The 24448-nt window shown below is 39.7% G+C and overlaps 1 protein-coding gene across 2 annotated transcripts in view; it reads left to right on the forward strand.

The window, feature by feature from the left end:
* The window catches only part of LOC143026231 (UBX domain-containing protein 7), a 354072-nt gene that overhangs the window by 297598 nt on the left and 32026 nt on the right, over positions 1-24448 (forward strand). The window contains exons 1-2 of one of the 2 annotated variants that reach the window (XM_076186256.1): positions 12155-12306; positions 21153-21277. In XM_076186256.1, coding sequence (XP_076042371.1) covers positions 12243-12306; positions 21153-21277 — 189 coding nt within the window. In that variant the 5' untranslated portion in view covers positions 12155-12242. Of the gene's footprint in view, positions 1-12154; positions 12307-21152; positions 21278-24448 lie in introns of those variants that run through there. The other variant, XM_076186258.1, reaches the window with a different exon arrangement.

Here is a 24448-nt window from a genome sequence, read left to right on the forward strand (position 1 = left end):
AGGTAGTTGCAGTGGGAAGCGCTAAGAAAATGAGAGTGATGAGCGAGGAAAATGGAGGAGAAATAGGGAAAGATGAAGTGAAAGCAGCTGTTAAGATGATGAGAGCAGGTAAGGCACCTGGGTTGGATGGATGCCATGCAGAATGTCTGAAGAAAGGAGGTACAGTTGTGGTGGACTGGTGGTGAGGTTATTTAATGGTTGTTTAAGAGAGGGTAGAGTGCCGGAAGACTGGAGGAGTGCCTGTATAGTTCCTCTTTACAAGGGAAAAGGGGACAAGTGTGAGTGTAGTAGTTTCAGAGGGATCAGCTTGTTGAGTGTAGTTGGGAAGGCTTATGGGAGGATCTTGATTGAGAAGATTAGGAGAGGAACAGAGGGGGTAATTGGTGAGGAACAGTGTGGTTTTAGGACAGGTAGGGGTTGTGTATATAAAAAGGTAAGGATGTTTTTTGGGCTTTTATGGATTTGGAAAAGGCTTACGACAGGGTATATAGGAAGGCACTGTGGGAGGTACTGCAGATGTATGGGATAGGAAGAAAACTGTTAAGAACAGTCAAGAGTTTTTACGAGCGTAGTAGAGCTTGTGTAAGGATTAGAAATGGAGAGAGTGAATGGTTTGAGGTAAAGGTGGGAGTTCGCCAGGGATGAGTTATGTCGCCCTGGCTGTTCAATCTATACATGGATGGGGTGGTGCGAGAGGTGAATGTAAGGGTAGTGGGTCAGGGGTTGGAGATGGTTAAAGAAAATGGAGAAAAGTGGGAAATAAGCCAGTTGTTGTTTGCTGATGACACTGCGCTTGAAGGAGGATCAGAGGAGGGATTGAGGAATGTAGTGACAGAGTTTGAGAAGGTGTGTGACAGCAGGCTGGAAGTGAGCATTAAAGGAGAGAGACTGGAGGAAGTGGATAGTTTAAGATACTTGGGTGCGAATGTGGCAGGAAAGGGAGTGGGGGTGGAGGTAGAATGTAGATTGAGAGAAGCGGATTAAAAAGTGTAGTGAGAAATAGACATCTGGGAATGGATGCTAAGAGGAGGTTATATGAAGGAGTGAATGTGCCGACAGCACTGTATGGGGCAGAAACATGGAACATAAGAGAGAAGGGGTTTGAATGTGTTTGAGATGAAATGTCTGAGAAGTATGATAGGGATTACTAGGCTAGATAGAGTGAGAAATGAGGATATGAGGAGGAGAACAGGGGTGGAAAGGGAGTTGGGAGATAGGGTTGATGAAATAGTATTAGGATGGTTTGGACATATGGAAAGAATGAGTGAAGAAAGATTAGTAAAAGAGGTGTGGAAGGCAGGTCGTGGAAGGAGTGAATATGAGGGGGCGTCCTAGGATGAGATGGAGATTGGGGTAAAAGGGGTATTATAAAAGAGAGGAATGTCTGTTGAGAAAGGACGGGAGAGGACAGAAGATAGGGGTGAATGGAGAAGGGTCGTGTATGGATGTTGCTGTGATGCATGAGGGGGAGTGAGTGTGGGGGGGTGAGGAAGTATGTATGAGAAATGATTTGACGCAGCCCGAAGGAATTCTCCCCGTCTTCTCCTTTTCTGCATGAGAGGCCGGAGAGGTGGGGGGGGGGGTCGCCGAATTAATGAAGCGGCCTTGCTGTGGATGTGCTGTGTCTTGCGACACTGCTTCTGACCCAGGGCAGTGGACAGGATGCAGGGATGACCCGTCATCCAGGAGGTGCCAAGATGAGAGGGAGGGTGGAGGGGAGTGGAATATGTGGGGGATGGAATGGGTGGAAGTGGTTTCTATACCTTTTTCTTTTTGGCTACCCCCCCTGTAAGGGGGGAAAAGCCTTTGGTATATGTATGTATGTATGTACCACAGGGGAAATATACTGTATACTGAAAGAAGCGGTACAGGACAGTAAAGAGTGGGCAGGTAGGAGGGGTGACAGCATAACGAAGGGACAATCGCAATACAATGAAGTAGAATATTTTTTCTGTGAGTACATATTTCTCCTAGCACAGACGTCTCTGGTCCGTAGGGATGACCCATATAGTCCCTAAAGTATGATGCATGCTACTAAGCAAATTATACCACACAATAACATGCAGGCAATACCCCAGACTGGTATTGTATTTTTTTCCGCATCCGACCTAGATATGGACCAAAAGGTCTCCTGTTGGTATGCTCCTCCTTTGTAATCCTCTGTAAAAAAAAATAAGAAAAGACCATTATTAAAGCACAGAATGGGAAATTGTAGAATTATAAAAGCGAAGGAGGGAAAATTTGGGAGTGTTGATAATCGATCATTTGCCGCAGGAAAAAAAAAAAAAAAGACCACAGCCAAAACTTATTTTATTTGTTGATATATTAATTCGTTTCTTTTTACAGAAACCAGTGGCGTTCCACCACATGGGCTAGAATATGATTAAAGAAAAATCTAATTCGCCCTAGATTGTGCACTGCAGTAGTATGGTCCCTCCCCTCATAAAAATGTGCTTGTGTGTGTGTGTTTGCATGTGTGTGTGTGTGTGTGTGTGTGTGTATGACAAAAGAAACAATATAGAATGAATATATCTAGACTTTGCATAATTTTTTGATACTGTCCCCCACGAAAGACTACTTACTAGATTAGCTTCACACGGAATAAGTGGTAGCCTATTAAGTTGGACTAGTAATTGTTTGAATGATCGAAAACAGAGAGTTGTTTTAAATGGAAAAAACTTCTAGATGGTGGAGTTCCTCAGGGTTCCGTTCTTGAGCTAAAATCTACTGTTTCCAAATTTGCTGATGATACAAAACTGCGGAATGGCAAATGATCACTTAAACCAATTAGATATTCAAGAATATTTAGATAAATTACAGCAATGGTCTGAAAAGTGGCTAATGAAATTTAACACAAGTAAATGCAATGTAATGCTCATAGGTAAAAATAACAGTAAGTAAGATTGCAAGTTATTTGGAAATTCGTTAACAAAAGTGAATATTGAAAAAGATCTCTGCGTAATTATCAGTAACGATCTCAAATCATCCAAGCAGTGTATTTCAGCTTCTGAGAAAGCAAATAAGATTCTAGGACTGATTGCACGATCTTTTGACTTCTAAAGTCGATCACTCATTAACAAGCTATATAAATCGTTAGTTCGTCCACATTTGGAATATGCTGTTTCCGTATGGTCACCGAATCTCATTAAAGACATTGACAGACTGGAAAAAGTACAACGGCGAGCCACAAAACTGATTCCAAATATCAAAAATAAATCATACGAAAATCGACTAAAACATATGAATCTGTTTTCCCAAAAAAAAGCGTAGACTCAGAGGTGACTTGATACAGGTCTTTAAAATTCTAAAGGGAATTGACAACATCAAAAGTGACAAAATTTTCACACTGAATGAGAATCCGACGAGAAACAATGGTCTCAAACTGTCCGGAAATAGATTCAATATGGGATTAGGTAGAAACAACTTCGCCAACCGTGTAGTTAATGAATGGAATAAACTTCCTGCAGAGGCAGTGCAATGTAGTTCAGTTCGAAGCTTTAAAAATCATTTAGGTAAACACCTAAGCAAGATGCTTTAATGATTATTATTTGTTTTATATTATTTGTTTTTGTTTTGTTATCATTTGTCTGTTTGATTCTCATTTATTATTAGTTATATGTCAATTCATTATTATTTACTATTTACCTGTTTGTTTATTATTTAACTATACCTATGCATCTATTTATGTATTTTATTTTATATTTACATTATTATAGTTTCTATTTATTTATTATTTATTTTTTTTCGCATCCGACCTAGATATGGACCAAAAGGTCTCCTGTCGGCATGCTCCGCCTTTGTGTGTATACGTGTACGTGCGTATGTGTGTTTACCTAGTTGTATCTTACGGGAAGGGGAGCAAAGTTCGTGGTATCTCGTCTTTGTATCCCGCAGTGTCTAGTTTGCTGTGTATATGTGTTTGTGCTTATGTAAAAATATATTTCAAAGAGCGTTAACTAGAATGGCTCCCAATCTATCCAACAAAACATACGAAGGAATGCAAAATATACTGGATTTGTGATGTTATACTAACGTCCAGAACAATAAAAGGTGTAGATATAATCGACAAAGAAGACTTCATATTATGGGACAAAAAAAAAATGAAATAATAAAAGAGGTCATAGAAAGAAAATGTAAAAAATATGTGAAGGATATTAAGAAACGGCTTTCCATTGCACTAATTCCCGGAACATGGAGAAAGAAAATTGCATTCTGCCACTATATGCGAATGTATAATTAAATTTGACCAACAGAAACACACGAACGAGGGCAATAGCTTGTTGGTGTAGTTGTTAGCGTCGTAGTCTCACCATGAGGCAGACTCTAGTTCGAGCCCCGATCAAAGTTTCAAAGTTTCATCAACAGCAAAAAGATGGTGTGTGTTTGTGTGTAAGGCTGTAACTCTGGAAGATAACTGTCGATCACGAGCCCATCACGTGATCCAAGTCTGATAAATTCCTCTCATACACATGGACACAAACGCGCGCGTGCGCGCACATGCATTTCCTAGTACTGTATAGTGGTCCGAACACTTCAAATTGTCACCCAGTCTCTTAGGTAAGTTGGTGTGTGTGTGTGTGTGTGTGTGTGTGTGTGTGTGTGTGTGTGTGTGTGTGTGCATGGTCACAGTATTACCCATAGGTCTAAATAAGTTATGGAACTCTCATCCAGTAGGTTAGTATTTGTCAATCACGAATCCAGCACGTGATCTTAAAAGTGTTTATTGGTGGTGTTATTGCTGTTGTGAATAGTTGTGTACCAGCGCTTCTATCCTTGTGGACAATCTTGCCCCACTGTCGTATGGTCGAGAACTAGAACGTACCACGCACACACACGCGCACACATACACACAAACACACACACGGGGTGACGCATCAACGTAACGTTGCTGGGTGACTCAGCGTTCTCCGAATCACGGGATGCCTCATCATCACCCACGGGCGAGCGGCGCGCCTTTCCCGCCAAGCGGATGGCAGACCCACTAGGATGTGGTCAATAGGTGTTGTAGCGTGTGGGTGACGTTGACGTCGCCTGGCCCTGCCGTCCACTTGGGGAGGCGATCACATACTCTTTTAATGCGTCATCTGTGCCAGCTTAGTAAGCTTATCTCTTTTCCGATAGAATTAAATGTTGGAAAGATTTTGAGCCGTTGCTGTTACAATTAATGGTAAATGTCGTTTCGGTGTTGAGGTTTAGCCTACTTCCTCTACTGATTTTAAAACAAATTATATTGTTCCTTCCCCCTTGCCACAACCTTTCTTTGGGTTTAACTATTTGGCTACAGATTTTCTTTCAGCTGAATAAAACCACCTCACGATAGCTAGGAAAAATTATTTAGTCATAAAACGCGGAGAGGTTAATCTTTCCACCGCTGAACATAGTTTCTTTGAATGGGACAGCATTTGAATTTCGCGCTTCGTTGTTTTTTCCGGAAAGGATTGCCAAACGCTTACTTTTGGAATAAATCGTGTAATTTCTAAACCTCCAGTTCTTATTTTAAGTATCATTTTTAGGAACACCTGTTCCCAATCTTAGGCCACCCTGCACAAAAATAAAATTAATAAATACTAGACCACGACTGTCGTTTTTATAGGGAGCCACTAATGAAAATAGTTTCTTTCTGAAAGTCTTTTCGTCTGTTTTGATTGACTGTTTCTGTAGGAAAAATAAATGAAAAAATTATAACAAGCTGGGAATTGGAGAATGGCTTCTTTCGACACTTAGAAATAATATATTAAAAGTCCCCATCGGTCCACCCTGAGCTTCGTCAACTATCTTGGAAATGGCCGCCAAATTTAAGTTTTTCGCTATTTCCGTGAAAACTGTTGATCTGACGATAAAATATGCTTATAAATTATTATTCAAAATTAAATTTTCTACAAAACATTTCCTATGCATACTTACGCTATGAGTGATTCTTTTAAAGATATTCACAATTTTTAACCATATTCTGTGCTGATGCTGACGAGATTTTGTTCATTTCCTTCACTCACATTTGCTTAATTTATATATATATATTTTTTCAGAATATGATTTAAAAATGAAAGGAAGCACAGATCAAAATTAATTATGCCTACTTTGAGAAGAACGTATAGAGGTGAAAAATTCTGTTATGAAAGGTATGTCGACACTTGTTGAAGAAAGTAAGAAAACAGATGATAAATGGCAAAATTGGGTTAATTTATCAGCCGTTCAAATACATGTAAAGTGCAGAAAAAACTATAGTAGAGAAAAGAGTATTACAGATAGTAATAGAAAAGACACAACTGACCAAGAGGAAAAAAGGTCACCTATTTACAGAAACTAAAATTACAAGAAACTTATTTTGATTTCAAGAAAAAATGTATATTTTGTTTTGAAAAGTGCTGTGAAAAAGCGTAAGAGAAAAAAAACTCTCCATAGACGGCTGGTAGTTAGTAGTGTGATCACTTTAGACTTTGGAAAAATGTGTTGGATAAAAAGCTCACGATCGTAATGATGACTGGGACAAAAAAGTAAAAGCTATAGTAGTTGGTATCCAATGTTTGGTTGCAGAAGTTAGATACCATAGATCATGTAGCGCCAAGTTTTTTTTTTCGTGAAAAAGTATCACTTAAATCTATCAGGCAAACGTGGACGATCTGATGATGAAGATATTGTAACTGGCTAGGAGAAAGTTTGTTCATACATGGAAGAGAGTGACGACTGTCAATTTACTTTGCAGGAATTGCTAGATGTGATGCATCAGAACCAATCCTGCAAGATAAGTGCAAGCTATCTGAAAACCAAATTACAGGAAAAGTACGGAAGTGATGTAATCATAACCACCCTTAAAAAAAAAGACACCCATAGTATGTTTTCGCAAATCAGGAGATATATTCCTATAATTCGTGGTATAATGAAAGGTTGCATAGTGAGGAAGAATAGCGATTGAAGGTTGTTAGAACAGCAGCAGCTATTATTGAGGACATCAAGTCAAAGGTATACGACTCCTGCAACTATCCTTCTCCTGAAGGACTCTTTAATGATGTTGAAAACAACGTACCTGATTCCCTTCATGTTTTGTTACATGAATTAATTGAAAAAGGAGGAAAGGGAGATATTGACAACAAACACAAGGTATGCACTGCCATAGCTCATTCAGTCCAACAAGGAGTACCCCCAAGGACATTTGTCTCTCCTATTCTACTTTGGCAGAACAATCCAATACCCTCTGAGAAGTGGGGATGGAAAAAAGAAACCGATGGTTTGGTTCCTGTCACAGCAGGTTTACTACCCGCACCTGAGAAATTACTTCGTTTAATATCGTGCACATGCACAAAGAAATGTGTACGGACGCGCAGCTGTGTGAAAGGGGGCTTAAAAATGTTACATTGTTTGTGTATCTTGCCGAGGTGTTTCCTGCTCAAACTCTACTATCCAATCCAAGGAAGAAATAATGGATGATTTAGAGAGTCTCTCATGCGATACAGAAGACAGTGACACTGAAGATTTTGGAGAGTCTGTTGAGGATAAATAGCTTATAACGGACCATGAAACAGAAGATGAGAAACAAAAATAAATTAGCTGTGGAGATCTTGGTGATATAGGTAGAGAGAAATTGAGTGTTTTACCATCTACTTCTAGTGCAATGGAGCGTCCAAGGCAATCGTCAGGTCGCATCGAAGAGATGTTGTTGTGGTGTACATGTACCCCACAAGCATACCCCACAGGTGTGCGATCAGGATTTGGATGGTACAAGGACCTGACGCTGGTATTGACAATCCAGAAGAGGTCACCGCAATTAGGTCGCGTCTGGTCATGTCGTCAGGTCAGTTCAGCGTATATATACCGTCTGCCCCGAGTGGGCAGGCCAGTTAGTTCAACTCAGTACTAAAATTGTTACGCGTCACTAGGCCTTCGCAGTCGGTCCCCCACTTCGGGGACCACGCCATGTCTGCCTCTGACACATGTACCTTCACCAAAATAAAGTATACAAACGAAACTGCGCATCACTCTCCCTACGTCATCTAGCCCAAGTAACACACTCATATGTTACAGGGTCATACAAGTGATGAAGAAGGTGAAGAGTATTGGAACAGAGGTATATATATATATATATATGTATTTTTTTTATGGAGACTATTTTCCACCCATAAAAAATGCAAAGTGTCAACCAGTCCCGAAAATATTGTGCCAACCGAAACGGAAGAATGTGCAGACTAAATGAGATGCGGAAAATGTGGAGAGCTAGCTCAACAAAATACTATGTTTTGGTATCACATCAAAGAATGTTCTCAAACACCAAATACACACACACACACACACACACACACACACACACACACACACACACACACACACACACACACACATATATATATATATATATATATATATATATATCACTGGTGTAAATATTGTAATCTAACATACATCGGTCAGACGGGGAGACCTAAGGAAAAGACTGAATGAGCCTAAAAAGTCAATCAGGTATGGTCAAGAGAGTTCAGCCGTGTTCCAACACGTGAATAAATTAAATCACCGGATGGTCTGGGACAAATCTGAACTTTTTTTTTTATACAAATCTGGTTGTGGGTTCAGAAGGAAAATGGTAGAATCCGCTCTAATAGACCATCTGCCCAGTATGAATATTTCTAAGGGCCAGTAGACCCCAGACATAATCTCAGGATTATTCATTACAAAACAAATTGTTAACAGGTATCCTCCCACTCCCCCTGACCCTACCTCATGTCATCCTCAGGTCACTAGAATATGAAGCCACAGTGAGAGTAGTGATATTTACTCCTTTCCTAGTTCATTTTTCTTTGTAAGAGGTTGCTATTAAGATAGCATCCTCCTCCCACTTTGTACTTCTGAAGAGGATTGCAGTTAGCAATCGAAATGTATAGATTCGCTTATTCAACTCTTCCGACTGTGGTGTCAGCTGTGATATCAATCAATCAATCACATCAGCCATCCTGAGTCCACTGCTGAACAAAGGCCTCCTTCATAGCATTCCATGATTCACAGGATCGCGCCAACCTCTGCCGCGTCATTTTTCTACAAACTTCTCAATCGCATATCTCCACCTTCTGTAATTATATATATATATATATATATATAGATATATATATATATATATATATATATATATATATATATGTTAATAAGAACACGGGTACGTGTGTTCACTTATGCAAAGTAGACCACTTGGAAAAAGATATTAACGAAGCAGAGCACCGAAGATGTAATATACGAAAGCGCTCTGCTTCGTTAGTTTCTTTTTCCAAGTGGTCTACTTTGCATATATATATATATATATATGATGTAAGCGGAATAGGAAACACAGGGGTCTTAGTCTTGAGTTTATTCCTGACTAGTTTCGCAGGTATGCTATATTCCTTTGAAAAAGCATACCTGCGAAACTAGTCAGGAATAAACTCAAGACTAAGACTCCTGTGTTTCCTATTCCGCTTACATCAACCTGTCAGAATGTCTCAACATATATATATATATATATATATATATATATGTGTGTGTGTGTGTGTGTGTGTGTGCGTGTATATATAGGTATATGTATATATATACTGTATTATATATATATATATATATATATATATATATATATATATATATATATATAAATAGGTGTATCGAGTAAACACCGAATATTTAACTAGTCACGGACCAGAAAAATCATAGAACATAGAATGTTTAGAAATTGTGTCTAGATACTATTTCATATTTTCCCAACTGATTTAAGTGACATTACAGATATTCGACAGTTAAGGCAGATTGAAAACATTCCTGGTTGAGACGTAATCAGGGTGACCAGACGTCCCGTATTATACGGGATCGTCCCGTATTTAAAGCATTTGTCCCGCATCGATCCTCTCCGGGACGCGTTTTGTCCCGTATTTTCAAGATTTTAAACACTAAGCATGAATTTTTGAGAAAATTTTAGAATTTACAGGTCTATTAATTCGAAAGCAACAATATCTGAGTGAAATTTTATATGAGCACCGAGCGGATCTGGCAACACTGCTTGACCGCTTGAGTTAGTCTCAGTCATGATATATGATGAATTCTGCATGCTTCCATCACTGTTGCAAAGGATGGACAAAGATAAGACAGTTGTCGAGAAGTGGAACTAGGTTTTCAGGGAATGCAGGGACATAAAGGATCTTTTCACTTTGGTTTAATTTGCATTGAGTATTCCCCCTCAAATGCCCAAGTGGAAAAAGTGTTCGCCTCGATGGGCCAACGATGGGGGTGGATGCAGGAACAGGTGCAGTGTCGAACTGATCAAGTCAGAGTTACAGATGAAGTGCAATTTCACTGACCTGTTCAGAGTTCATCACATATGCTCAAACCAAACCTCAACTCTTGAAAACAATTGCATCAAGTGCAAAATATGACAATTAAAGATAACCGACTAGCCAAATCGTTTGCAATTTTATGCAATAAACTCACCATATCACAGCAAATATCTTTTACAATCATTTAAACCTGCAAAACATACATTATTGCAAAGTTGTAACGTTTCAACATATGTAGTATATTGCTGCTTGAAACAAACTATACAATAGCCACCCCCGAAAACTCCTTGGGCTCATATATCGCTTCTAGTTCATGTCATTGGATTGAAATTTTAATATGTTGTTTGTTGGTGTAAAGGGATAATGTTTTGTAAATTTCATCAAATTTGGGTGAATGGTAGTGGCTACAAAAAATATTACCTCACAAAATAAAATTTTCACTTAATTGCTTTGAAATTTTTATCATAGAAACTTTGTTCATATATCTGCATTTTGTATGAATAAGTTTTTTTTTTCTTTGAAGAAAAAAATCGAAAAGTTTTTTATGGCTCCTGATTCCCCCTCCCCCTTTTTTTTGACAAATTAAAAAATCTAATTCCTACAAAAAATATACATATTTTTGTTGAAGTATAAAATTATACCTAACATAAGTTGATCAGAGCTTTTACAGATTTTGTGAGATTATTTGAAGCCCCCCCCAAAAAAAAATCGAGATATCGGCCTCTATTTTATTTTATTTTTTTCCTTGTCCTGCCATGTGTATTCATCTGATTGGCATGAAATTTTCACATATGTTTGTGTATACATTGTTGACTTAGTGGAGAATGAGGTATTTGACCCCCCTTTCTAAAGAAAATACTAATCACTCATAGGTGGTAAGCCGGACAGTGACAACACACTCTCTCCTTCATCTCTGCTAGTTTCTCCTTGATTTGAAGTGTCTTGATGTCTTTTCTTTTCCCTTTACCCTTCTTGAGGTTGGATATCTTCACTATTGCAAGCTTACGTTTGCAGATCATCTTGCAAGACGAATATAAGAGAAATATTGCAGGAACGCAGCGTAACAACCTCTCTGATGTTTACGTAGGTACTCAAGAGGCCTAGCTAGGAAGACTACACTGTGGGGAAGGGATGCCGTTTGTCGAAATTTATATAAAGAAAAAATATTTTAATGATAGTTCTACGTAGTTATAAGCATTGAATGATACCTCATTTTCTAGCGCACGCGTCACGCTATGACGCCCGGGTCATTTAAAAATGGCGTCTGGGGTGGGAAAGAATTTAATTCTTAGAAAAAAAAAACACCAAGTGATAGTTTCGGGTAGCAATAACAGGGTGAGCGAATAAAACTGAAAAGTGAAATTTAAAAAATTGTTCGTGAAAATTTCACCGGGGTGGCCCCCCCTAAGCAAGTGAAAAAAATGTACAAGTCAATGAAGCAGGTCTTGGAGCTGCGAGTTTGTTTTGTGGGCTTTACATAGCTGTACACACTGTCTATATATATATCTAATATAGGTGTCCCGTATTCCAGTTTTCAAAATCTGGTCATCCTTGATGTATATGAACTGTGAAACAATTTAGTGAATTATTGAAAAAAGTATAAAAAAGCAAGTTAATAAAGTACCTTTGAGAAGGATACATATATTATTGAAGGAGATCGAGAATATTTTGAGAACTAAAGCTTTCGAGCTGTACTCAGAAAAATGTTAGGGATAGAAAGGTTATACAAAAGTAATTTAAAACCTCCATTCGCTTTTATTGTAGGATGGATATATATTATTGATTTATTACTTCATTGTGTAGATCTATTGTAAATTTTCAAAACATTACACTTCTCGTATTCTTGTACATAAATTATTTTACTGTAAGCATCCCTTTGATTGTACCTTGTATACGGGTTGTTTTGTCTACTGTGGAATACAGTGGCTTGGAGGAAAATCAGATTGAAATAAACCAAAAAATATGCCACCACCGTCGAGCAAATTAATTAAAAAGGACTTAATTGAAAATTTTAAATGCATAACAGGTAAGAATTCATCAAGAGCTTAAGAGAGATTATTAATGACGTGGGATGAGTGGAAATTTTCTCTAGTTGTTTAATCAACAAGTAAAGTCAAAAGTGTATGGTTAGAAATATTATGACAATGTTGGGTTGAAAAGATAAGTATGGTGATGCTCTTGATAGTAATTGTAGTCAAAGCTGTGGAAATTGCTGTATTGTTTCATTCATCCTTGAATTACACTGCCATTAAGATGATAAGCAAAATTATGAAAATACAAGAGAATTATGTATTTATTTATTTGTTTTATACAGGCACAGGAAAGGAATGATGTTCACAGGGCCTTGTTTTATTACTCCTGATTGTCATACTCAGATTAATATTGGTATTTGGTTCCAACTTGAAATGTATCAACTGATATTCTAGCTGTTATCTATGTCTTTGTAGCTATACCGTAATAAGGCCTCTCCCATATAAGAGAAGTAGCCAGTAAAGAGAACACCCACCCCCACCTCACTCACTTTCAATTATCACCTCTTTCCCTTCTATATTATTTCCTTGTGGATGAAGAGTCATCCCTGACCCCCATCCATTGCCCTGGTCAGAAGCAATGTAACAAGACAGCGCATCCACAGTAGGATTCCATTGCTGCATTTACATGGCAACGCTCCTTGCTTGTTCCCTAATGTGAAAATAGAGAAGTGAGGAGAAATGTATTCTGATAACCCGATATAAGTTAATGTACAGTGACAACTAGGGCTATATAACCTATGTCCAAGAATTTGTGCATCTTTATGAAAAATGTGTTGCTTCATATCTTTGAGGCTTAAGACACTTGGTCATATACAGGTTGTTATACTGGCATTGTAAAACCCATCTATCCTAAATGTTCAGGGTATGTTTGTGTGTGTGTATGTGTATATTTATGTATTTGTAGTGCATAAGGGAACTATTGACTGACTACCTACAGTGGCAGTACTATAAGATAGACTGCAGAAGTGGCTATTTGAAAAATTCTGCCAAATTCCTCACCTCCATCAGGAGGTGCATCCTTGAGGGGCTGACACTGCTATCTAAACTGGGCTCAAGATTTCTCTCCACCAGCCTCACGTGTATTTCTAACACCTTTTCAAACATGGAGAGCTGACAATTGGCAACTGCTCCCTTCTTACTGCTTTCAGCGGGTGACAGAAATAATCTTACACTATTACAACACAGACAATAGTCCAAAAGTTTATCTCAGAGGGATCTGTGGGAGGGACTGAAGACTGTTGACAGCTGCTGTGAGGTTTTGGGTTTTCCACATGGCAAAACCCAGGGCAACAATTATAATTATTGTTAGTAATATTACGTACCTCAGCTTTGGTTATCTCCCTTATAAGGTGGAAAAAGCTCTTGGTACATAGATACAGAGAGATAGTAGTAGTAGTATACAAGGATGGAGTTGTACTCATTGGGGTCTTGTCTCTATATATCTATATCAGGTTTTGGCTAAAACTCGTTTAGGATCAAATATAGAATTGGTGGGGTCAGGGGTGCTCCACCATTGATCTGCGCCATCACTCAGGCACATGCCGTAGCTCAGGTCATGTTAATGATTTTTTTTATTACCTAACCATTAATGCTCCTAAATCATAAATTGAGTTATTGAAAAATATTACCATGACCTGAGTGACAGTGCATAGTGATGGCAGAGCACTTCAGACCCTTGTTAATTGGTGTATTTACCTAGTTGTGTTTTATGGGACGAGAGCTATGCTCGTGGTGACCCATTTTCATATCTCTCCACGTCCAGTTTGTTCTTAAAATCATGTATAGTTCTGGCATTTCCTGTTTCTCTGTTCAGTTTGTTCCAGACATCGATCACTCTATGTGGGAAGCTTTTTTTTTTTCCAGGTCTCTTCTGTAACTGTCTTTCTTTGGTTTCTTTTCGTGTCCTCTTGTTTCTCTTCTGTCCCACTTTAATAGGTCGTCTCTGTCGAGAACTTCCATCCCTTTCATAATTCTGAAAATGGTCAACAAATTGCCTTTCCCTTCTCTGTTCTAGTGTTGACAACTGTAATTTCTCCAATATTTGTTCATATGTCAGATTTGACAGTGTGGGTGCCATTTTTGTCACTGCTCTTTGGATTCTTTCTAATTTTCTTATGTTCTTTTTTGTGCTAGGTGCCCACATTGATACAGCATATTCTAATTTTGGTCTTATCAGTGTAACAATTATTTTTTTAATCATCTCCTCATCAATGTAATCGAAGGCCACTTTCATTGATCTTAATAAGTTGTCTCTACAAATAATTTATTTACATGTTTGTCAGGTGTCAAGTCACTGTGTGTGTTGGGGGGGGAGGGGAAATTATATAATTGATCATTTATGATGGCCTGGATTATATATGTGGAAAGCTGAGTAGCATAATATCTTTTAATTTTTTTTTTTTTTCTATGACCTCTTATTCTTTTGCCCCATGTCAGTCAGTATTTCCTGTTATCCTTTTCTTTTGTGAATATCATGTGACCTCTCCCACTTTGTTCCTCCAGTGTGGATAGTCCCATTTTTTTTTTTTAATCTCCTCTTGTATGTTTTATCACCCAAGTTTTTTGCCACCCTTTCAGTTCTCTGTTTAGTATATACCTTTTTATGTGGTTATCACACAATTGTTGTATATTCCATTCTGGGGTGAATAGAATTTTAATATAAGTATTTTTTTATATCATGTAATGAAACACCACTCTTATATTCATCAGCAATGTAAGTCTTTCCCATTATTCTCTTTTGCTGTCTGGTAAGTGGGCAGAATACTACCTACATGTATGGGAATGGCAAGTTGTCAGCAGTCAATTCTGATATAATTAAGTCTCTGCCCCATACAATGTCATTGGCACAATCAACCCTTTGTACAAACTCCTCTTTGCATCCATTACCAGATGCTTATTTCTCATGACATTTTTTAACCCCATAAGGCAATTATTTGCTTCTCTCAACCTACAATTTACCTCCACCTCTACTCCCTTTTCTGCCATATGCAACCCAAAATACCTTAAGCCACTTCCTCCAGCCCCTCTCCTTTCAGTCTTCCAACTCACTTCCACCCTCTATCCTTGTACATCTCAGTATATTATTTTTATCCACACCTTCAACTTTCTCTTATCATATACCTTTCCAAACTTTGTCACTAACTCCTTTAATCCCTCTTATGATCCTGCCACAAGCACAGTTATCAGCAAACAACAACTGGCTCACCTCCCACTTTTCTCCATTTTCTTTAACCATCTCCAGTCCCCTACCCATTACCCTCACCTTTACCTCCCACACCACCCCATCCATGTACACATTGAATAGCCATGGTGACATGACTCATCCCTATCGTAGTCCCACCTTTACCTCAAACCACTCACTCTCCATTTCCCATTCAAACACAGGCTCTACTACTCTCATAAAAACTTGATTGCCTTTAACAGCTTTCCCCCAATCCCATTTATTTGCAAAAACTCCCCACAGTGCCTTCCTGTCTATTGTCATAAACCATTTCCAAATCCATAAAGGCCCAAGAAACATCCTTACCTTTTGTGAAAGCATTCTCACATATCTTCAATGTCACAAAAATCTGATATACATTACCCCTATCTTTCCTAAACCCTCTGTTCCTCACCAATTAAAACCTTCCCTTAAACCTTCCCAGCTATACTCAACAAACTGATCCTTCAGAAACTAATACGCTCACATTTGTCCTTTTTTCTCTTGTAAACCAGAACTATACAGGCACTCCAGTCTGGTACTCCACCCTCTTTTAGACACACATTAAACAACCTCACTATTAAGTCCACTATTACTGCACCTCCCTTCTTTAGACACTCCACATGACACCCATCTAAACTAGGTGCCTTACCTGTTCTCATCATTTTCACAGCTACTTTCATCTCATCTTTTATTTCTCCTCCATTTTCCTCTCCCATCATTGTCATTTTCTAAGCACCTCCCACTGCTGCCACATATCCCTCCCTATCCTCCACATTTTACAGCTCTCTAAAATACTCTGCCCATCTTCCCCTTACTGCCTCCTCTTCTCTTAAGATCTATCCATTTGCACCTTTTACCTCTTCCATGACTCACCCCCCTCCCTCTCTTGCTATCCTTCCAAAACATCTTTTTATTGCTTTCAAACTTTTCTCACAAATGCCTCCCCCATTTTACATCTGCTCTCTGTTTTGCCTCATTTATCTTTTGTTTTGCTTCTCTCCTTTATATATATATATATATATATATATATATATATATATATATATATATATATATATATATATATATATATATATATATATATATATATATACCTCTCATATTTTTCTCTCATCCTAATTTGCAACCAGTCCCTGAATGCTCGCTTTTCTTCTACCAGTCACTATGTTTCCTTGTATTCCCTCCCATCCTTTTTGTTCCACATACTATCTTTGCGCACCTTGTCACTTCCTTGAAACACGTACTTCTACTCACTTCTCTCAGCTTCTTGTACTCCAGCTCCTTTTTCTTCTCATTTAAATAGTTTGCTCTAAGCACCTCTCTGCCTTCTCCCCTTTTCCTCTTTCTCCACCAATCCTCCACTCTCAACTTATCTTACAACAAAAAATTATCTGATATTCCCCCACTCTTTCCCCTGAGAACAAGGGCATCCAGAATTCTCCATACTCTTTTTGCTGGATATCACTACATAGTCCATTAATGCCTTATCAACCACCCCTCCATCCACCACCCTCTCCCATGTGTACTTATGCTTGACTTTCTTCCTAAACACTGTGTTAGCTATCGTCAACATCTCCATCAACTCTACTATGATTTTAATGTAGCACACTTCCCAACTACTCCACCTATTGGTTTATCCCCTAATCTAGCATTGAGCTCTCTCGATACCTATACATGGCATTTCTCCCAAAACTATGCACTCATTTAAACCTGTCCAAAAAGCCTCCCTTTCCTCTATACTTGTCTCACTACCAAGTCCATATGTGCTTACAAAGACCCACATCTCCTTCCTAATTTCACCTTTATTCACATTAACCTTGAAGAAACCTTCCACTCTACCACTCACTCACCTACCTCCTCACTAGTAGTGCCACCCCTTCCCTTTTCTTGTCCTCTCACTCCTGACACCTTCTCCACCACACTCCCAAACTCAGCCCTCCCTTTCAATTTAGTTTCACTTAATGCCAACACATCCATCTTCCTTCTCACAAATATTCTGCCTATCTCTTCCCTTTTACTCTCATCTGTACCACACCCACTCACATTTAAAAGAGGCAGAGAGGAAAAGTTTAAATGTGTTTGAGATGAAATGTTTGAGAAGTATGGTAGGGGTTCCAGGTTGGATAGAGTGAGAAATGAGGAGGAGATTGGGAGTGGAAAAGGAGATGACAGATAGGACAGATGAAAGATTATTGGGATGGTTTGGGTACACAGAAAGAATGAGGAAAGAAAGATCAGTAAAATAGGTGTGGAAGGCAGAGGTGAGGGGAGTGATCTTGAGGGGACAACTGAGGATGAGATGGATGGATGGGATGAAGATGGCATTGAGCAAGAGGGGAATGTCTGTTGAGCAATGAAGGGAGAAGGTAAGAGTTAGCGATGAGTGGAGAGTTATTGTGTATAGAAGATACTGTTATGCAAGGAAGAGAGGGTAGGGGGATTGGGGATAGGGGGTGCCTATATGTGAATAATATTTTGTCAGTCTGAAGGGATTTTTCCCCCATCTTCTCTTTTTCTGCATGAGGGGATGAAGAGTTGGGGTCACTGATTAAGTGAAGTGTCTTTGCTGTGGATGTACTATGTCTTCCTACATTGCTTTTGACCCAGGGCACTGGGCAGGATACAGTGAAGAACTGTCATCACAATAACATGCACAATAACATGCACAATAACACCAAAAGATGGCTGGCCAATTATCTGGCAGGCAGGAATGCTCATGTGTCATATAATGGCCAATCATCGCACATCAGAAACATTAAGAACGGAGTACCGCAGGGCTCAGTTCTATCCCCCACATTATTTAATCTATACATGCATGACTTACCCACGCCAGACACCTCAGAAATACAAATCTCTTCTTACGCAGACGACATAACAATCACATGCACACATCGTAACACAGACAAAGCTGCAGAAATAATCCAGCCTTACCTTGACACACTCAACACATGGTTTCATCACAAACAGACTCAAAATAGCTCCAACCAAATCTACAGCAACACTTCTCACCAACTGGACAAAAGAACACAAATACATACCTCATCTCTACATCAACAACACTCTAATACCACACACAAACACACCGAAAATTCTTGGTGTAACATACGATACATCCATGTCTTTCAAACAACACCTCACAAACATAAAAAACAAATGCACACCTAGACTTAACGCACTTAAGTCAATCACTGGAACAACATTTGGACAAAACAAAGAAACTAATATAACAATATACAAACAATGTATACGCTCAGTGATGAATTATGCGAGTCCTGCATGGGCTCCTAATCTCAGTGAGACACACCACAACACCCTTCAAATCATACAAAACAAAGCCCTAAAAACAATTACAGGCTGCACAAATACATCACCTACAGACCATTTACACCATGAAACAAAAGTCCTCAAAGTCAAGGAACACCTCGACATGAGAGGCACACAAACACTTGCTGCAGCCACCACAAACACATCACACCCGTTACACTACATAGCAGAACACCCACACACACCAAGAAACATTAAAACTACACCCAAAGACCTTTATTACACAAAGATACTCTCTTCTCTTCCTCCACAACCACCAAATACCAGCCTCCGGAAACATATTCATAATCATATCACTCACCGCTCCATTAACACACTGAAAGACAACACACTGCTGCATGCCAGACCCCCTGATATCCACCCTTCTGAATCCTCTCTCCCACGTAAGGACAGAGTCCACTTGGCCAGACTGCGATGCGGTCACCACCCAGCACTTCTAAGCTACCAGAGGAGGCTGGACGACCGTGTTGTGAACAGCTGCCCAGGATGTAACACTTCACCCCATACCATACAACACATAATGGAAGACTGCATTATACACAATCATGCACGCAAACAACACAACATACACTCTATAAAGGATTTGTGGGAAAACCCAGTCTCGGCTGTGGCCTTCCTTGGGGAGACGGGACTGCTCGGACAGACAGTCTAGGGAACGACAACAACAACAACAACAACTGTCATCCATGAGGAACTAAGATGAGAGTGGGGAAAGTGTGGTGAAAGGGAGTGTAATGGGTGGGAGTAGGGACATGCCTTTGACTCGGCTACCTCTCTTATAAGAGGGAAAAAGCTCTTGGTATATATATAGATAGAATATATAATTTATTTATTTACTTGTACTTTATTTTATTTTATTTGTTTGTTTGCGGACGACACTGCGCTTGTGGCAGGGTCAGAGGAGGGATTGAGGAAGCTGGTGGCAGAGTTTGGGAGAGTATGTGATAGAAGAAAGCTAAAGATAAATGTGGGTAAAAGTAAGGTGATGAGATGTACAAGGGGTGAAAGTGGCAGTAGACTGGAAGTGAACATTAAGGGAGAGCGACTGGAGGAAGTGGATAGTTTTAGATACTTGGGTGCAAGTGTAGCAGGAAAAGGTGGAGTGAAGGTGGAGGTAGAATGTAGATTGAGAGAAGCGAGTAAATGCCTTGGTGGATTAAAGAGTGTAATGAGGAATAGACATTTGGGAATGGATGCGAAGAGGAGACTGTATGAAGGAGTGATTGTGCCAACAGCACTGTATGGGGCAGAAACGTGGAACATAAGAGAAGAAGAGAGAAGGAGTTTGAATGTGTTTGAGATGAGGTGTCTGAGAAGTATGGTGGTGGTTACTAGGCTGGATAGAGTGAGAAATGAGGAGGTGAGGAGGAGAACAGGGGTGAAAAAGGATTTGGGAGATAGGGTTGATGAAAGAATATTGGGATGGTTTGGACACATGGAAAGAATGAGTGAAGAAAGACTAGTAAAAGAGGTATGGAAGGCAGATGTGGAGGGAGTGAACATGAGGGGATGTCCTAGGATGAAATGGATGGATGGGGTGAAGGGGGAAGAGGGGAATGTCTGTTGAGGAAGGAAGGGAGAGGACGGAAGACAGAGGTGAGTGGAGAATGGTTGTGTGTGGATGATTTTGTGATTGCATGAGGAGGAATGGGCGGGGGGGTGGGGGTGGGGTAGTATGTGTGAGTAAATTTTGACGCAGCCCGAAGGGATTTCTCCCCGTCCTCTCCTTATATGCAAGGGGGGACGGAGAGGGGGGGTCGCCGATTAAATGAAGCGGCCTTGCTGTGGATGTGCTGTGTCTTGCGACACTGCTTCTGACCCAGGGCGGTGGGCAGGGTGCAGGGGTGACCCGTCATCCAGGAGGTGCTCAGATGAGAGGGAGGGTGGGAGGGGTGTGGAGTGTATTTAGGGATGAAATGGGTGGGAGTGTTTTTATGCCTTTCCCTTATTGGCTACCTCCCTTGGAAGGGGGAAAAAGCCTTGGTATATGTATGTATGTATTTGTTTATTTATTTTTTATTTTTTATTTTTTACAATAATATGTCACTTTCTCACACATGTATCTGTATTAATCTTGAGGGGTTGGGATTGGGGAAATGCCCTTAATTACAAAACAAACCTGAATTTTTGTGTAATACTCTTTATAATGATAGCCAAATGCCATATAATCCTCAATGATTTTTCCTAAACTTTTTTGTGCTTTCCAGATTTCCAGCCAGTTGCCCCCCAGTTATTAGTGTAATTGTGACATAGACAGCAGTTAAGGTTACCTACTAGTACTCCAGTTACATTATTTCCTATCATTGTTTCAAGGTGTTGGTGGAGAAACGGCAGCCTACTTGCTAGAAGCATGTGGCGGCAGCCTCGAGATGGCCCTCAATATGCACATGGAAGGTGCCACAGGGAACTCAGGGGCAGTGGCCAATGCAGAACCCAATGTGAGTATGAATATGATGTTCATTGCCTGCAGAGTGAAAAGTTAAAAAGAACCATGCCTCTATGTTAATTTGTTATGGGCCATTGTATTTATTTTATTAACATATTTATTTATTATACGGTAATAATAAATTAATAAAATAAATATGGGATAGGAGGATTGGTTCGAAGAACAATCAAGAGTTTTTACAAGAGTAGTGGAGCTTGTGTTAGGAGTAGAAATGAAGAGAGTGAGTTGTTAGAGGTAAAGGTGGGGCTTTGTCAGGGATGTGTTATGTCGCCCTGGCTGTTCAAGTTGTACATGGATGGGGTGTTGCGACTGGTAAATGCAAGGGTAGTGGGTCTGGGATTGGAGATGGTTAAAGAAAATGGATAAAAGTGGGAGATAAGCCAGTTGTTTGCTGACAACACTGCACTTGTAGCAGGATCAGAGGAGGGATTGAGGAAGTCAGTGACAGAGCTTGGGAAGGTGTGCGAAAGAAGGAAGTTGAAGATAGATGTGGGTAAATGCAAGGTGATGAGATGTACAAGTGGAGAAAGTGGCAGCAGACTGGAAGGTAGCATTAAAGGAGAGAGACTGGAGGATGTGGATAGTTTTAGATACTTGGGTGCGAATGTGGCAGGAAAGGGAGGAGTGGAGGTAAAGGTAGATTGTAGATTGAGAGAAGCAAGTAAATGCTTTAGGGCAGTGATTCTTAACCAGGGGGGCATGGATCATTTCCAGGGGGGGCGCGAGCTTTCAGGTGAAAAGTATAAGTTTTTCCAGTTAGTGATTACTTTTACAACAGCGTGGGCCAGTACTATAAGCATATGAATTATTACAGAATTCTTTCTTACTAATGAACCGTTAGAGTGAGACCCATTTAGGCAGAGCGTTTCGTCCGAGGTTGTCTTCGTCGGTTGAATCGTATGATGACATCATGCTAAGACGGAAGCTGATTGGCTAGTAAATTCTTGCGCGATGCTATCAATATGTGGGACGGTGTGACTGAGACAATTGCATTTCACCAGTCGTTGTGTGATTATTGCTTATTGTTGTGTTGGCCTCATTTGTTCTACATATTTACATAGATACAAAACATCAAGTATTTTGCAATGAGTGCTAAGAAATGGAAGTACATTGAAGATTACATTCGATTTGGATTTGTGTCTCTCCAAAGGGGTGACACCGAGGTTCCACAGTGTGTGATATGTTACAAGACTCTGAGCAATGATGGAATGCGGCCTTCACGCCTGGAACGCCACTTGAGGACATCACATCCTGCTTTAGTTGACAAGCCGAAGACATTCTTTGAAACTAAAAAAGACACCTTGAAGCGAGCTAAACTGGATGACAGTGGGTAATTTCGGCAGCAATTTTCAAAGGTTGTTGAGGCTTCCTATGAGATCGCTATGTTGATTGCAAAGAGCAAGAAGAGTCATAACATTGGAGAGTCTCATAAAACCAAGTATATTATGTGCAGCAGAACTCGTTTTGGGGAAAGATAGTGCAAATAAGCTTTCCCAGATTTCTCTGTCAAATGATACAGTCAAGAAAAGGATAGATGAATTATCGACCAAGTAAGAGCCTCCCCTGTTTTTGCCATCCAGTGTGATGAAACGACTGATGTCGCTCAGTGTTCTCAGCTTCTGATGTATGCTCGTTTTGTATCAGGCAATAATATAAAAGAGGAAATTATGTTCTGTCACCTGATGGAAAGTTTCACAACAGCAGAAGCTATATTTGATATTATATCAGATTTTTTCCAGGAAAATCAGCTTTCTTGGGAGTCGCTGGTAGGAGTGTGTACTGATGGAGCACCAGCCATGCGTGGTTTACGGTCTGGGTTTGTCACAAAGGTGAAAGAAAGAAATCCTTCCGTAATGAGTACACACTGCATACTTCATCAGGAAGCCTTAGCATCCAGAACTTTGCCTGTTGAAATGATGGACGTCTTGAATGTGGCTATCAAGATTGTCAATTTTGTCAAAGCTGGAGCCTTGAACAGTCGTCTTTTTAAACTGCTGTGTAAGGATATAGAATCCGATCATGAAGCCTTGCTTTTTCACACGAACGTGCGATGGTTGTCAAAAGGAAATATGCTTGGAAGGCTTTATGAGTTACGAGAAGAAGTAGAAATATTTCTAGATTCACAGCAGAAAGTAGACCTTAGCCTACCTGGTGGATATTTTTGAGGCATTGAATGCTATGAACCTCAAACTACAAGGAAAAAACATCAATATCCTCGTGCACCATGACACCATTCGTACCTTCATGGCCAAACTCGATCTTTGGAAATGTCGAGTTCTACAGGGAAATGTAGCCAGTTTTAGAAACTTAGATACGGCTCTCGCTGACAGTAACCTCGACTCTGAGTTAAAAGAGCAAATAATCACTCATCTAAGTGACTTGAAATCGGAATTCGTCAGATACTTCCCAGATATAGACGACAAGCGTGAAGCATGGAAATTCATCAGGAATCCATTTCAATGTGAAGTAGCTGATGTAGCTGAAGAAGTCCAAGAAGAGTTCCTAGAGTTGAAGTTCGACTCCACAGCTAAAGAAGACTTCAAAGATATGGATTTGGAGACTTTCTGGGTCAAATACCTTCATGTTTACCCTTTGACCTCACACCAGGCTCTTCAGATTCTAACAATGCTTGGATCCACATATATGTGTGAAATGGCATTTTCCACGCTCGTTTCTATCAAGACTAAGTACAGAAACCGCCTCAACGTTGAAGGCGACTTGCGTTGTGCACTCTCAAGCATTCGACTGCGTATTCTAGATCTGGTAGCTAAGAAGCAGTGCCAAATATCTCATTAATCATGTACCTATTCGAAAGTGTCAAATATCAAATTATTGCAATTTATACTTAATAAATGGACTAAAAAGACATTGCCGTTTCTATTCTATTTTTAAATTAGAGAATAATATTTACCTATATATGCAAGGGGGCGTGAAAAAAATAGTAGTTCGTAGGGGGGGCGTGGTAATGAAAAGGTTAAGAACCACTGCTTTAGGGGATTAAAAAGTGTAATGAGAAATAGACATTTGGGAATGGATGCTAAGAGGAGATTATATGAAGGAGTGATTGTGCTGACAGCATTCTACAGGGCAGAAACTTGGAACATGAGAGGAGGAGTTTGAATATGTTTGAGATGAGGTGCCTGAGAAGTATGATGGGGATTAC

Source organism: Oratosquilla oratoria, chromosome 6 (assembly GCF_046742065.1).
Source record: "Oratosquilla oratoria isolate Oo_2021 chromosome 6, ASM4674206v1, whole genome shotgun sequence".
Taxonomy (NCBI): domain Eukaryota; kingdom Metazoa; phylum Arthropoda; class Malacostraca; order Stomatopoda; family Squillidae; genus Oratosquilla; species Oratosquilla oratoria.